At 39.5% G+C, this 17,616-nt stretch overlaps 1 protein-coding gene across 1 annotated transcript; it reads left to right on the top strand.

Annotated features, from left to right (window-relative positions):
- The first annotated feature begins 8,801 nt into the window (after positions 1-8,801).
- On the top strand, positions 8,802-9,682 carry LOC109989276 (trace amine-associated receptor 1-like). Its single transcript, XM_020640962.2, has one exon. The coding sequence runs from the start codon at positions 8,918-8,920 to the stop codon at positions 9,680-9,682; it is 765 nt and encodes a 254-aa protein (XP_020496618.2). The 5' UTR covers positions 8,802-8,917.
- The last annotated feature ends 7,934 nt before the right edge of the window (positions 9,683-17,616 follow it).

Genomic DNA, 17,616 nt, shown 5'->3' with positions numbered 1-17,616 from the left:
AACAAAAATAGGAATGGATTTTGTTTAGAAAAAGAGTAATAGGAATACAGTTTGACTTAAAATCAGTGAATCAAAATCAGGTCTCAACTGTCTATTTATTTTGGTTCATGATTCTGCACACAGCTTAGAACTACTGTAAAACATTAGGTTTGATTAGGCCTACCCCATAGATAATAGACAGTCTGCTCAATTACAAAAACAAACATTTCCAGACATTAATTTATTCTTCTTAAAGAAATAAGAAATATGAGCATTGGCAAGTTTACATACTGTACAAATACATACATACAAATCCTACACTTACCTTCCACAGTTAGTAGGACAGTGGCCAGCAGAGCACAATCTGCCACATGAGGTCAGGTTTTCTTGTACCAAATGAGCTCTGCCTCTGTGGCCAGTAAAGTCAGAGTTTAAATAAAAGACCCTCAGAGATGGAGGTTGGACAATCTGTCCCAGCAGACAGAAAAAGAGATACAGCAGGTAGTGAAGGTCCCTTCACAATTCAACAATGGGTTCTTCGCTGAAAGTTTTAAACTTGATGTCAGCCCCATGTGTATGTGTTTAACAATCATAAAATGTTGTTTGGATTCTGATTTAAAACTATTACAAGTTGCTACCCGACCAGTCCAACCTGTCCAGTCAGTCAGTGAAGAGAATTATGGCTTACTTAAGAGACTCTTCCCTCTACGGGTGCTGAGAGTTGGCAGCCTGTTGCAGCAGCTCAGACTCTTTTTTTCTTCATTTCGTCTCTTTTCTTGCTTTTATTAAGTATTTTTGCACTGTTTCGGTGTCTATTGCGGGACACTGCTGCAGCGTGTTAGTTGCGGTATTACTCATGGAATTACGTGTTTCTTTCGGGACTTTTTTTTTTACTGTTGGAATGATTACGTACACTCCTGAGGAACTACTGAGCTTCAGGCATGGAGCCGGTGTTCCTCCTACACGACACCTCTCCCGGAGTTATGGAGAGGCGTCCACCGGGGGAAGAAAGCCGGCGCTAAAGTCAGGGAGCGGATTGAGAGAGACAGGAAATTTAAACTCTTTCTACCGTCGGTCATCATGGGGAACGTCAGGTCACTCGCCAACAAAGCGGACGAACTTACAGCTTTAGTAAACAGCCAGAGTGTCTACAGGGAGTGCAGTTTACTTTGCTTCACGGAGACATGGCTACATGGGAATATACTGGACAGTCACATCGATCTGGCTGGCTTCACGCTGGTACAAGCGGACAGGGGGAGAGAGAGCGGTAAGAAGAGAGGAGGAGGTCTTGCTGTCTTTATTAACTCTAAATGGTATAATCCAGGACATGTAACTGTGAAGGACTGTGTCTGTACCCCAGACGTTGAAATGCTGGCGGTGGGATTACGCGCGTACTATCTGCCATGGGAGTTCTCACATGCCATTGCTGTTGCTGTTTACGTCCTACCATCAGCTGTAGCCGCTAGCGTGAGTGACGTCATCCACACTATGATGGCGTGATTACAAACCCAGCATCCCAGCGCCCTCATACTGATCAGCAGGGACTTTAATCATGTCTCTCTCTCCCCTGTCCTGACGAACTTTAAACAGTATGTGCACTATGCTTACAAGAGGGAATAAAACCCTGGACCTCCTGTATGCCAGCGTGAAGGGAGCATACAGCTCTTCTTCTCTCCCCCCTCTTGGGGAATCAAACCACAACCTCATCCACCTTGAGACCACCTACAGGCTCCTGGTGAAGCAGCAGGGGGCCAACACAAGGACTTTGAAGGTTTGGTCTGAGGATACAGAGGAGGCCCTGCAGGAGTGCTTCAATGTCACAGACTGGGAACTGTTTGAGGAATATGGTGATGACATTGAAGGCCTCTCTCACTGTATTACAGACTACATCCATTTCTGTGAGGACACCATAGTCCCTACCAAAACGGTCCGCTGCTTCTCAAATAACAAACCATGGATCATTAAAGACATTAAAGCTCTCCTCAACAGAAAGAAGAGGGCCTTCATGACTAGGGATCGTGAGGAGCTCAAGGCTGTCCAAAAGGAGTTAAAGAAGAAGCTGAGAGAGGCCAAGAACAACTACAAGGACAGGATTGAGGACAAGGACAAGGCCAAGATGGGACAGAACAACTCAAAGGAGGTGTGGAATGGCATGAAGCAGATGACGGGCTGCAGCAGGCCGGAACCCAGAATTAAAGGAGACCCAGTATTTGCTGCTGAGTTGAACCTATTTTTCAATAGGTTTGACACATCCCCTGACCCAGTGAGCTCAAATAGTGGGTCTAGGTCTCCCCCCACCACCTCAGCCCCCATTCACACCTCTGCTGGAGACTCTGCTCTTCCTCTTCCTCCCATCAAGGTCCTGACCACCCCCCCCCCCCCCCTCTCTCAGCTCCTCATCAGCAGCTTCAAAGGACAGCCCACCCTCACCCTCACCCCCCTGCTCCCTCCCTTCAGGTACCTGCATGACAATAGACAGTTCCCCACACCCCTCCCCCGCTCACTGTCTCACTCTCACTCTTACTACCAGCCAGGTACAAAGAGAACTCTCCAGACTCCACATCAGAAGGAGTCTTTCAGCACCTCTTCAACCTCTCCCTGAGGCTGATGAAGGTGCCTGACCTGTGGAAGACCTCCTGCATCGTCCCGATACCAAAGAAAGGTCGTCCCAGCGCTCTCAATGACTACAGACCTGTGGCACTCACGTCACATGTCATGAAGACATTTGAGAGGCTGGTTCTCCAGCACCTGAGGACCCTGCTCACTGCTTTCCAGGATCCGTTGCAGTTTGCATATCAGAGGCACATTGGTGTGAAGGATGCTATCATCTTCCTGACCCACAAAGCCCTGTCACACCTGGAGACAAAGGGAAGCGCTGTGAGAGTCATGTTCTTTGACTTCTCCAGTGCTTTCAATACCATCCAGCCCTGCCTCCTGAGGGACAAACTGCTGGATATGCAGCTGCGCCCTGACATCTCAGCCTGGATCTTCAACTACCTCACGGGCCGGCCACAGTATGTCAGAGTGGACGGCTGTGTGTCTGATGTAGTGACGGGCAACACAGGAGTACCTCAAGGAACTGTTCTGGCGCCTTTTCAGGTTTAACTCTGGTTCCTGCCACCTCCAAAAGTTTTCCGATGACTCCTCCATTGTTGGGTGCATCACTGATGACGACGAGAAGGAGTACAGAGGACTGTTAGAGAGCTTCGTCACATGGTGTGAAAGCAACCACCTGAAGCTCAACATCAGCAAAACAAAGGAGGTGGTAGTGGACTACCGGAAGAAGAAGAGGCCCCCTGCCCCAGTCAGCATCCAGGGGGAAGAAGTAGAGAGGGTGGACTCATATAAGTACCTTGGGGTCCACATCAACAATAAACTGGACTGGTCTCACAACTCTGATGCCCTCTTCAGGAAGGGACAGAGCAGGATGTTCTTCCTGAGGAGACTCAGATCGTTCAGTGTCTGCAACAGACTCCTGAAGACCTTCTACCAGTCTGTGGTGGCCAGTGCCCTTCTTTGCTGTGGTGTGCTGGTGGGGTGGTATTAAGACTGGTGAGGCAAACAGGCTGAACAAGCTGGTGAGGAAGGCCCGCTCTGTAGTGGGTCTTGATCTGGACAGTTTGGAGACAGTGGGTGAGAGGAGGATGAAGGACAAAATCTTATCCATCCTGGATAACTCCTCTCACCCTCTACATGGTGAGCTGTGGCAGATGGGCAGCTCCTTCAGCCAACGCCTCATCCCCCCCCCAGGTGCAAAACAGAGCGCTTCAGGCGCTCCTTTGTGCCCACTGCCATAAGACTATATAACAGCAGCCGATGACAACAATAACAGCCCATCCTTGACACTAAACTTCACCCCCATAAAACACTACCCACATGACCTGCTTCATTATTATCATTGTATTATTGTATTATTATTATTACTTTGGTCAATATATATATACATATATATTGTACATTCTATATATTTTTTATTATATTATTATACTAGTCTATATTACATAACATTTCATTATATTACACTATATTGTTCATATTGCACTATATTATATTATATTATATTATACTACATTATATTATATAACTGCACTCTGCATCACTGTGGTACAACACTGCCTCTCTTCTCTGCTGTTTACATTACTTGCTGCTATTTATTTATCATACCAAGTCACTTTAATCATCACTTGTCACTTTATCTTGTCATTATCTGGTCATTCTCTTCAAATACTGTCTCAATTCTCAATTCCCCCCAGTTAACTTCAACATTCATTTTTGTACTGTATATACCCCCTGTTTTTAATTTTAATTTTAATTTTAATTTATCTTATTCTATTCTGTTTAATGTGTATTTGAGCTTTCTTGTCTGTGCTGCTGTAACGCCCGAATTTCCCCTCTGGGGATCAATAAAGTACTATCCTATCCTATCCTAGTGCAGATTGTCATTTAAAGGGGCAATTTGTAACTCTGACACGTAGGGTTTGAAATTGGTACTTAAAACTAAATTGAAAACATAGGAGAGAGATGCCCCCCCTGTCCCCATTGGTTAGGTGTTTCTATTTTAAATATAAATTTATCTTATCCTTGGGTGCATCAGTGACTCACTTCCCTTTGTTTTATATAATGGTCTTTATAAGTGATCATTGCAGGGGCGGTGGTCAGTTTGTATGTCCTCATGTAGGCCCCATGTACATAGGCTACAGTCCCCAAAGCAGGCAGCTTTGGTTTAAATCCAACCTGCAGCATGCTACCCGCTCCCCGGCAGCATGCCATTCCCTACTTACTCACTCTCCCTGATTTCCAACTCTATCCACTGTCTTCTCTGTCATAAAGATATAATTATATAAGTGCCAGGCATTCATATGAACATGGTTGTTGTTGACAGAAAGGTAAAGCACAGAAAATATTTGTAATATATTGAACAATTAAACAGAAACATTTTGCTGGCCACAACAGGAGAAAGGCATCTCAGCCTCACCAAGTTTATTATGTGGACAAATATTTTTTATTGTTATAATGTTCCAATTTTTATTTTTATTGGAGAAGCAGAGTATGGTTTTCTGGCACAACTTCACCGACTACCAAGGTGCACGGAGAGTGATAGACTTGAAAAGGTTAAAATACTCCAGCAACACTTGTAGTATGAAGATCAATTGTATTAACTCTCTTAGACCGATGCTGCTTGTGGCCTTCATCAGGGTCCTCCTCAGAAGGCTGTAAGCCGGAAGGTGTCGGTCTAATAGAGTTAATACAATTGACCTCCATAGTTTTTTATTCAGCAGACTGTAAGATAAATTCACAACTCTTTAACAGATTGAACATGTATTCTTGGTTGGGCTAGATATTTTCATTCCTTCCTCAAAGGTGCCGCGGAAAGCTAAACAAGGAAGTGTCAAAGCATACCACGTGATGCGTCTGAACAAATCACATTATCAGATACCAACACAAGCCAATGAAATTACATTCTTAGTGTTAAACCCCCCTTTGAACTTTCACTTTTCATTGCTGGTAGAAAGGAAGTGTCCTTATTTGGGTTACATAGTGTTGTGCAGGAGAGAGAGCTTTGCAGAGATATCAGTCATGACTACCATTACGCCGCGATCAGACAAAAATTTATTAAAGTATACACATAAATGTATAATTTAGATATTTGCTTTATGGTAGTTTGAAATATTCAGGGAGTGAACTAGCCCAAAATCTAAAAAATTGACCAATGCATAAAACATTTATATTTTTGCCTGCTGTGTCTCACCTTAGGATGACTATGAGTTATTATTATTCACTCATAAGGTTTTAGATAGGGTTATGATTTTTCATGGAATATTAGGATCCATGTTAATGTGGTTAGTACGTGAATTATACATTGTCGATCCAAACATGTGCATCTAAAACATTTGATCCAAAGCTTCCACTGTTCACCAGTCCATATCAGTTCAAAAGTTGTAGTGTGTGTCTGATGTAATAATCAGCGTGACATAAACATCAGTAAGAGGTGTGAACGATGGTGTGGTGGGGACTCAGGCAGTCAGCCTCCTCTCCTCACTTCTCACACCTCCAAGTACAGGGAGCTCATTACCGCTGGCTGTACACTAGTGCACCGTCAACCAGGGAACTCATTATTTTCACAAGCGATGACTCTACCTGTGTTCTTTTTTGGAAAAACATATTTGTGCCAGGTCAATAGATCCAAAAACACAATCGGAAACACTTGGAAAAAGTTTCACTTGGACTAAAGGATGACTAAACTAGATTTTGATGATCAAAGATTATATGGTGAATCATGATAAAGGGGTTATGACTACATACATATCCAAACAGTTTTCCATACCTCTTTTAAAACAAACATTTTACTACATTAGGCAACATCCCCATAAATTCCACATGTTGTGTTATCACTCTCCAGAGTGTCCAGAGTTGATACACATACATCCTCAGTTTCTTTCCTGTTCAGTGACCATCTTCATCATATATCTTTTCTGAAAGTGTGTGATAACTGCTATTGAGGTAATTAACAGGGTTCATAAGTCATTTTGATGACATGTAATTAAACTTCAGTCAAGACTTCTCTTGATTCAGACAATTCAGCTATCTAAAGCTATGTCTAAAGGTATAGACATATATATATACCCCTTTCTCTCAAAGCCTGAAAAAGTACATGTAGTTGCCAATCAATTGTTTCTTTTGTCATATAATACTTTGAGGATTTTCAGTCTGAGTTAAGGGGCCTGTAGGTGCTGTATTGGAGCCAAATGATAGTCAATCAATCAATCAATCAAACTTTATTTATATAGCACCTTTCAGACAAATTAAATTGCAGTTCAAAGTGCTTTACAAGAGTGCAGAAAAGTTATTGATGAAAAATAGTTTATAAAATCATTGAGAGACTAATGCACGCAGATAAGAATTTAATAAAATTATATGAAAAAATAAAATATGACACATAAAAACAATAAGATAGTAAAATTAATACATGGGAGAAAAATATTTAAAATATTAGTAAGATAAAAAAGACAATACAATAATGTTAAGATTTGAATTTATATAAAGCACTATATCAAAGCCAGACTGAATAAATGAGTTTTAAGACTGTTTAAAAATCTCAATATTCTCGGCTCCTCTCAGACCCTCAGGAAGGTTGACCACAGTCTCGGAGCGTAACAGCTGAAAACAGTATCACCAAAGGTTTTTGTCCTGCTCTGTGGAACAACTAAAAGAGAGGAACTGGAGGATCTGAGGGGTGGTACTGGTACATAAACTAAAATCATATCTGATAGGTATTCTGGTGCAAGGCCAGGTAGTGCTTTAAAAACTAATAAAATACTTTATTAAGAAGCAACCCACACAGGTGCACTGCAGGCGGTTTAAATGCATGCAATGAAAGCAGGTAAACGAACTGGTTCAGATCAAACTGATTCTACCCGACTGAAAAAGCCTCTGCATGTTTTTAATAAGCTCCACGAGCAGAAACGTGCACAAACTAGGATCAATATTGGAGATGCTTTTGAAAAATGGTAAGAGGTTAGAACACAGAAAGGTTCAAGACTGATGCAGAGCTGGCTAAACACTGAAGCTTCAGTGTCACTAACATGGCAACCTGCATAAGGATTGATAATAGGGAGTAGGGGGCCAGGAAGACAGCTCTATTCAATGTTTTAAATTTACATTTAAGAACCAATTTTAAACCCTACATGTCAGCGTGACAGCGTTAAATATTTCTGCTTTAAATGACAACCTGGACTATCTCCATAAGACTACACTCAAGCCATAATTCTCTTCTCTGTCGCATGTTGCACATGCAGACTGACTGGGCAAGTTGGACAGGTCAGGGAGCAACTTGCTGTGGCATGTAATAATGGAAAAAAAATATATATATATTATTGTTAAACACATACACAGGTGCTGATATCAAGTCCAGTTTGTCAATGGCCCTCTGGGCCACTAGTCCAAGAAAAGTGACTCCTGTCGGCCATTTGTAAAACTCCCAGCCAAACAAAAAACTTTAAAACCTTCAGGTAAGAATCCCATTGTTGAATTGTGAAGGGACCTTCACTACCTGCTGTATCTCTTTTTCTGTCTGCTGGGACAGATTGTCCAACCTCCATCTCTGAAGGTCTTTTATTTAAACTCTGACTTTACTGGCCACAGAAGCAGAGCTCATTTGGTAGAAGAAAAGGTGACCTCATATGTGGCAGATTGTGCTCTGCTGGCCACACTGTCCTGCTAACTGTGGAAGGTAAGTGTAGGATTTGTATGTATGTATTTGTACAGTATGTAAACTTGCCAATGCTCATATTTCTTATTTCTTTATGAAGATGAAATTAATGTCTGGAAATGTTTGTTTTTGAAATTGAGCAGACTGTCTATTAGCAATGGACTAGGCCTAATGAAACCAAATGTTTTACAGTAGTTCAAAGCTGTATGCAGAATCATGAACCAAAAGAAATAGACAGTTGAGACCTGATTTTGAGTCCCTAATCATGAGCCAAACTTTATTCTCAACAAAATGTACATCAAGTTTTGTTCTTCCATCAGGTTACGGTTTTGCAATATGTTACCAGTTTGTTTTTTTCAGCAAATGTTAAATGAAACAGGTGAATGGAGCTTGTGTATTGATTTTAATAATAAAGATACATCTATTGTTTAGAAAGCAATATCATGTGCATTTGAATCCATTCCTATTTTTGTTCAGTTCTTGTTTCCTTTCAAACAGATGGAGCCAGAACGCTGCTTTGAGTCCAGAAACACTTCATGTTTGAAGTCAAGTTATCCCATACCCCTACGTGTTACCCTCTACATCATTTTAGGGGTCATAATCATCCTAACAGTGTGTGGAAACCTTTTGGTCACTTTCTCAGTGGCTTATTTTAAGCAGCTCCATACTCCAACAAATTACCTGATTTTGTCTCTTGCTGTGTCTGACCTGCTTTCAGGGATAATAGTCATGTTCCCTTTTATGATTCAAACAATTGAGTCTTGTTGGTATTTTGGCGACTTCTTCTGCAATGTCTACATGAGTTCTGCTCCCACGCTGTGTACAGCATCAATTATCACTCTTTCCTTCATATCAGTTGATCGATACTACGCTGTTTGCCAACCTCTGCTTTACAGAAGTAAAATATCTGTGAATGTTGTGTTGATCATGATCCTGATCTGTTGGAGTATTTCAGTTATTTTAGGTTTTGGAATGATTTTTCTGAAGTTAAATATTTTGGGTGTTGAAGAGTTTTATTATAACCATGTTGTATGTGAAGGAGGATGTATTTTTTTTATGAGTGGAATGTCTATTACTGTCTTCTCAGTGATTTCTTTTTACTTGCCCGGAATAATAATGCTCTGTGTTTACCTTAAGATTTTCCTTGTGGCACGGAAACAGTTTCGCAGCATACAAAATGCAGGATGTGTGAACTCAGTAAAAAAGTCAAACACAAGCCAGACAAAGGCCACTAAAACCCTGGCTATTGTAATGTGGGTTTTTCTGTGCTTTACGACTCCATTTTTTGTTTTTAACATAATCAATCCTTTTATTAGTTACTCAATACCGCCAAAATTTATTGTAACACTTATATGGTTGGCATACTTGAATTCTACTGTGAACCCTATGATATATGCATTCTTTTATAGTTGGTTCAGAAAGGCTTTTAAATTATTGACCTCAGGTAACATCTTTATATTTGGCATTTCTGATACAACACTTTTCACTGAATAAACTGATGAAAATTTAACAATTTGGGAATTCAGTTTTTATTTTTACAAGCAAAACGTTTATGAAATTGTTGTAAATGTGCCTTATGAATCAATTAGATCTGCTAATGGATCTTTTGGAAACAACTCGGACCACCACTGATTTAGTTGGTTGACCAGAATGCAGTGGATCTTTCTGCTTTCAAGAATATGAACAGAAGCTCTGTCATTTTAGCTACTGTCATTTTAGGTGAAACATAGATTTGATTTTTCAACATTGTAAAAATAATTGTGTCCTAAGCTTTCGAGTTTTCTTAACTTGTGAATAATCCTCCCACTGAAATTCATCGCATTGGGTATCATTCAGTTAGAAAGTTAGAAAAAAAAGGGTGATTTGGTCCTTGGTGAGCAACACACCTATTAGTGGAGAATGTGTCACCTTCAACCTTTAACTGATTTTCTCTGAGAAAAAGTAAATGTTGCAACTGTCACAACAGAACCATATCTTGAATATTTTCTCCAACTGAGATTTCTGAAATAACTTAAAGCTAAAGTAAGTCCTTCCCTCAGTAATCAACAGGGTAAGCTGATGAGTCATTTTGATGACCTGTAATTAAACTTAAGATAACACTTCATACTAACCATCATCTATTAAGGGTAAATAGATAATTAACCATTAGTTAATAGTTATTTTATTACGTTCTGGTAAAAAACAAGGAACTGGTCCCAAGTGCAGAAGCTAACAAAAAATGATTTATTTTAAATAAAGTTCAAAAGTCCACAACAAAACTTACTAACAAAATCCAACAGGAGAAAACAAGGAGCCGCGAGGAAACACAAGGAGACACTAGTAAACTGACGACCGACATACACCTACAACTAACATTCAACATACGACAATGAACTGACACAGAGGGCAAGAAACACACAACACAACACATATTAAACGGTTTGGGTTAGGGTACCCCTAACCTTAAACTATTTCTTGTGTTACTTGATGACATCATCAATTTGAAGTTGTGATGCCTTTACTTCCAGGTTAGTAACTGTGTTAAATATTCTTTATTTTACTTTCCAAAATCACCAGGGAAGCACAGAGGTGGACTTTGCCTCAAATTTAAATCTTACCTCCAGCTGTTTTGATTCATAATTTATGAGTTATGTCCAGCCAAAATTGTTTCAGTATTCACATAAAAATAAAAAAAAACCTACCAGGAATGATTGAAACCAACCTGAATCAGACTTGGCAGGAGTCATCTGTGCTTTGACAGAGGGAAAATAACAAGGCCTAAAACCCTTGTTCATCCATTTCTGTCTACTAAGTGAGATCATGGTCGGTAGAGTTGAACAGAGAATAGCAGGGAACCTCACAAGGAGTTCAAAGAGTTGAGTGGGGATAGTCTACACACTCAATAGTTTGTTGAGTGAGGCTGTTTTTCAGCACCATGGACAGAGTCAGTGTACTGACAGCATAGTGTGCTACTAAATCACAAACACAAAGCCTCTTAAAATATAAATTTTTTAATGATTTGTGCTGTGCTTATCACACACACACACACACAAACACACACACACGCGCACGCACACGCACACGCACGCACGCACACACACACAGACACACACACACACACGCACACACACACGCACACACACACACACACACACACGCACACACACACGCACACACACACACACACACACACACGCACACACACAGGCACACGCACACACACGCGCGCGCACACACACGCACACACACACACACGCGCGCACACACACACACACGCGCACACACACACACACACACACACACACACACAAGGGATACTGCCTCCTCCAATATAATCAGAGCTCCATCAGCAGTGAGCGGTATAAACAGCTCTTATGGGAGCATTAAAACACTCCCCTGCCTTGATTTACTTGAATGTGAAACTGGTGTGTGAAGCAGAGCCCTTCAAGAGCTGTCACATAAAATCAAAAGAGAAAATCATTTTAAATAAACTGACTGATTGATCTGCATGTTGGTGCAGTGGTTCCCTGATTCGAATCTATATATTTTTAATTTATATATATATATAAATATTTCTTTTTTTTTAAAGTGTATCTACAGCCATGGACTCTTGAGTCTAGCTCTGCCTCTTAGCGTCAAGGTGGGAAGCCCATCTTTTGATAAGTGCAGTATGTATGCAGAGAGGGTGATTAGCTGCAACCACGACATGTACACCTCCAAGACCCTGAGGTGTGCAGGTTAAACTGTGGCCGATACCTCTCACCCCGGACATGGCCTGTTCAAGACCCTACCCTCTGGTAAGAGGCGGCAGTCTATCAGGACCAAAACCTCACGCCACAGGAACAGTTTCTTCCCGTCTGCTGCCAGCCTGATCAATAATGTGAACTATTCTGATTATAATGTGTGTGAATGTAAATCTGTGTCTGTGTCCCTCTCTGTGTGCCATTTCGTGCATACAAGTCAGATTTTTTGGGGGGGCAGTCAGCCTGTTGAGAGGCTTTTAACAAGTCAAGCAGCTGTTGACTCTGTGTATCACTGAGACAGAACATCATCATACTGTTGCTGTTTCCATTTCCCATTGACCCTGGCAGACCGATTGTTCTCACATGGCCCATTTGTTGTGTCTGTTTACATACTGACTCTATATGTTCCCCTTTATCTCTCCACCATCAGTCCTTTTCACATTGCTTTTTTTCTGACTAAGTGTCACAATTCAGCTCAGCCTTCATCACGTCTTTATAGATTCATATTGATGCTGCGATGGCGTTATACATTGTGTCCAGGTCTGTGAATTCACATTGTGTTTCAGCATTGCCGAAGCAGGAGTTCCACATACACACGCAGTCAGACATGCACACTCATACAGCGCTGCGCTCCCTGATGGCTCAGCTGATAACATCTCGCCTCTGTAACTAAATTCAGATTAAAAGCGAAACTTCACAGGGCGGGGTTAGATATCGTGGCTTGAAACAGCAGTCTTTTAGTTCAATATTTCTTCACCATCTAATGGGCTACGTTTGTCTACTCAGCACTTCTTACTCATTACTACTGACGCTTATTAAAGCTGTAAATTATGTGGCAGCAAACTTGTACAATCCCAGTCAGTAGTTCTCTATATTGGCTACAGCAGCAGCGGTCCAGAGACTTTGCCCTCCCTCATGAATTGCAAGTGAAAATGTTTATGGAGCAGCTTTAAACGCCTGCAACAGAACCCTGAGGGGGCATTAATAAAGAGGCGGAAGAAATACGCACTGATTAAATCAATGAATAAACAGACTTTATGTTATCCACTAATAAATCTTCCACATTTGAACACTCAATCCAAACCAACAGATTACATCAATAAAGACACCACTGACAGGTAACATAAAGTTTCTGTACCTCTACTTTTCACTTCGTGTTTGACTTGTGTACATTTCTTCATTACATGGTCCACAGACTTGTGTTGTACTGTAGTCCTCCCACAGAGCCCAGTCGCACTGACTGACTCTTAATGATTAGTCAAAAATGGCTGACAGCCAGACTCAAGATTTGGGTCGGGAGATGTAGATACCAAAAACAAGACATTAAAATGGCGATATAAACTGAGAAAAATATTTTATGTATGCTGCTAAGTAACCATATTCCAACTGTGACTGGATGTCTGTTTGGTGTTGTTCAGGTTGAGGCGAAAAGAGACGCAGTGATTAAACGGCAATCAATCACATCACATTTACAGATGACTGTTGGAGGGTGGTGATCTTTAAACTGATCTAATGAAAAGATGACAAACGGTGAATGATAATCGACTTACCTGCTGATGACTGATAATTCAGGAACTACAAATATCACCCTTGATGAATGTCGGTAAAATGATTCAACATGATCAAAACCGGGGATGCACTGTTGCCTCACAGCAAGAAGAAGGCTCCTGGTTTGAACCCTTGGTGGGACATCAGTCTTTCAGTTTGGAGTTTGCATGTTCTTCCCAATGAACCAATAAAATGTAGTAGAACAACTAAAGACAATTCATTTTTTAAATTTATTTTCTTTAATACTTTTTATTTGATAGTTTTGAAGAAAAATAACAAACTGTCAGAATGAGCGTAGATGTACATATAAGTGCATCATCTATACAGGCATGGATAAATATTTATGTTAGCTCATTCTACGACAGAAGAGAAGAGTGAGCAAAAAAGAAAAGTTTTTTTCTTTTTTTTCTTAAATAAAAAATAAAATAATAAAATAGAAAAAGAGCAAAAGAACAACAGAGCATATTAACTTATCAAAAAGAATAAAGAAAAAAACAAAACAATAAAAAAAGTGGGCCTTGGCTTGTTCTACTCTAATAGAATTTAATATATATTTTTGTTTATGTGTTCTTCACCATCTGCTTGTGGCTTTAGTTCAATGCTCAAGTATACGCAAAACTTTGCTCTTTGTTGATCTTCATTTCGCCCCTATATTAAATCTGTGTCTGTTAACATCTTCCATCGTGACTCAAAGACGTCACCTATATTCCTTATCCTATGTGTAATTCTCTCCATATTATAAACATCCTTAATTGTGTTTTTCCATTTAATTATTTGTGGTGGGGTTGGTTTTAGCCAGTTTTTAGTTATCTGTTTGATCGCCGTTATTCTTAAAATTCTATAGAGGTATTTATCTGAGTTGAGGGACAGAGCATGGGGGGGAGCTCCCAAAAGTAGATCTTGTGGACCGAGGAAGAGGTTACATTTAAAAATCTTGTTTATTTCCTCTTTCACTGAGGACCAGTATTGTTCTAAAACTGGGCATGAGTAGAATATGTGAGTGTGGTTAGCTTTGCTTTCTCCACAGTTGCGCCAGCAGCTTGATGTGACGCTATGGCTGTATTTGGATTGGATGATAGGTGTTTTGAAGTTTCTAATTTGAAGTTTCCAGGAGAACTCCCTCCAAAGTAAGGAGCTTGTTGTTTTCCAAGTGTTACTACAAATATTTTCCCATTCATCATCCAATATGTTTACATGTAATTCGTTTTCACAATTAGTCAGTGCCTTAAGTCTAAGCACATCTCCCTCCCCTTCTATAATTCTATAGATGTTTCCTAATACATTCTTAGAGTTTTGTTTGTTATACGTGTTGGCTATATATGTTACTCAGGGGTGTATGTCATTTAGAGTCTTATTGCCCATTATTTTTGTTAAGTAGCTTCTTACTTGGAGGTATTTAAAAAAATTAGAATTTGGCAGATTGAAACTTTTTGAGAGATTCTCAAAGGTATCCACCCCCTTATTTTAAATGAACTGGATAAATCTGGTCAGCCCTTTTTCAGCCCATAATTTAAAAGTATCATCTATTGTATTTGGTTTGAAGTCTCTATCGCTTACAATTTCTCTCAAGTACACCAGGTCTTTTTGGAGTTGTTTTATTTGTGTAACTTTTATCCAGGCTCTTAAAGTACTGCTAATGCAGGTGCTATCTATTCTATCGGCGGTAAAATTAGTTACTTTAGTAAATATGCATTCATTTAACGTTTTCTCCATTTGTGATATTTCAATTTTTCTCCATTTTGCTTTAGAATTGTTGTTCATCCAGGCTAGGATTACTTTTATTTTGGCAGCTATATAGTAGTTAGAGAGGTTTGGTAGGGCTAGTCCTCCAGATGTTTTTCTTTTTTTTAGTGTCTTAAATTTAATTCAAGCTTTTTTCCCTCCCCAAACAAAGGTATTCAACAGTTTGTCCCATTTATTAAAGTTATTTTGAGGACTGCATGTTGGTAGGTTTTGAAATAAAAACATGAATCTTGGCAAGATGTTCATTTTTATTGTTTCAACTCTTCCTGTTATAGATAGTGGTATGGTTGACCATCTCTTTAAGTCCTGTTTAAGGTTGTTTTCCAGTTTGCCATAGTTGTATTCTTGTAATTTACTCAGGTCTTTGGGGATGAACACCCCTAAGTATTTAATTTTGCTTTGTTCCCATTTAAATTGATATTTCAGTTGAGTATCTTGATCTATTGGTCGGCCAAATACCATTGCCTCTGATTTATTTGTGTTTAGTTTATATCCAGAAATGCCGCTGTATTGCTTTATTTCATCCATCACTGCAGTAAGAGACTGGGTTATATTAGTTACATACAGAATTATGTCGTCCGCATACTGCATTGCCATTTTGTGTTCTTCCTGTCCAATATGTATTCCTTGTATATTGTTATTATTCCTCATTTTTTCTGCTAAAGGTTCCATAGCTAGTATAAAGATCAACGGGGAGAGGGGGTCCCCCTGCCGTGTACCTCTTAAGAGTTCAAAGGATGCCATTTACTCTAATCCTTGCGTTTGATGTATTGTACATTGTAGGCAACCAAGAAATTTTCCATTGAAGTTAAATTTTTTACTTGTTTCAAATATATAAGGCCACAGTACCCTATCAAAAGCCTTTTCCGCATCGAGTGTCAACATGAGTAATTGCTGGGGGTTTTTCTGAGAGTGTTCAATTATGTTTAGAGTCCTTCTTACGTTGTCACTCACATGCCTATTTGGAACAAAGCCAGTCTGGTCTAAATTTATAATATTAGGGATTATTTTCATCAACCTGTTTGCTAAAATAGCTGTCAGCAGTTTTTGGTCAACGTTCAGCAACGAAATTGGTCGATATGACGCACAGTCTGTTGGGTCTTTGCCCTCTTTGTGTATTACTGTAATTATTGCTGAGTTCCATGTGGGAGCATACTCGTTAGTATCGAGGGCCCAGTTGTATACTTTACATAAATATGGTATTAATTCTTGTTGAAATTCCTTATAAAATTCATTTGTGAAGCCATCACTACCTGGGCATTTCTCATTTTTAGTTTTTCGTATAGTTTCTTCTAGTTCCTTCTCTGTTATTGGTTTTATCAGCTCTGTGTTTTCTTCTTCAGTTACCTGAGGTAAGTGTATATTTTCAAGGTAATTCTGGATTTTTTCCAGGTTACTTTGAGACTCTGGGGTGTACAACTTCTGGTAATAATTTACAAATTAATTTGCTATTTCTGTCCTGTTAAATAGATTTTTTGAGTTACTGTCCTTTATTTTCAGTATCTTTGCTTTTGTATTTTGTTTTTCAGCCGGAATGCCAGTAACTTTTGTGCTTTTGGTCCGTTATCATAATACCTTTGTTTAGTGAAGGTTAATGCTTTTTCAATCTTTTCCAGTTCAATTTGGTCTAACTTTTTTCTGATTTGTCTTATTTCATTTAAATTCTGCCTTTTGGGGTATTGTTTGTGTTCATTTTGAAGTCTATTTAAGGAGATTAATAATTGCTTGTTTTGCTTTTCTTTTTCCTTTACCTTAAATGAAGCCAGCATTACCAGTTCCCCTCTAATTACTGCTTTAGCCCCCTCCCATACCATGATGGGGGAGACCTCTCCATTATCATTAATCTCCAAATACTCTTTTATTGCTTTCCTTATTCTATTTTTAAAAACAATTTCAAAAGTGAGTTATTAAGTCTCCAAATTGTTGACTTTCTTTCTATTTCTAAGTTTAATTTCACAGATATCATTGCATGGTCTGATACCTCTATTGCATCTATTTCACGTTCGGAAACCTTGTCTAGATCTGTTTTAAACATAAAAAAGTAGTCCAGTCTTGAATATTTATTGTGGGCTGCGGAGTAGTAAGTGTAGTCTCTTTTGTTAGGATTTAATTTTCTCCAGATGTCTATAAGACCAATCTCAGTTTCTGCCGCTTTTAATATTTGTGAGGCCTTCTCTGCTCTATGTTTTACATTGTATTGGCAGTCTAGCTTGGGATTCATGACCAGGTTTAGATCACCCCCCATAATCACTGTCCCTTTTGCCTCTAGAATGATCAAGTCTATCATTTTGGATATAAAGTCAGGCCCTTGTTCCGATGGCTTGTATACATTCAAAAATGTTATTTCAGCATTATCTATTCTTCCTTTAATTAGTATATGTCTCCCATCTTTATCTGCAATTCGTAATCAATATT

The sequence above is a fragment of the Labrus bergylta genome, chromosome 11, assembly GCF_963930695.1.
Source record: "Labrus bergylta chromosome 11, fLabBer1.1, whole genome shotgun sequence".
In the NCBI taxonomy this organism is placed as follows: Eukaryota; Metazoa; Chordata; class Actinopteri; order Labriformes; family Labridae; genus Labrus; species Labrus bergylta.
The sequence above is the reverse complement of the archived record's forward strand: the minus strand, read 5'-3'. Positions and strand labels throughout refer to the sequence as shown.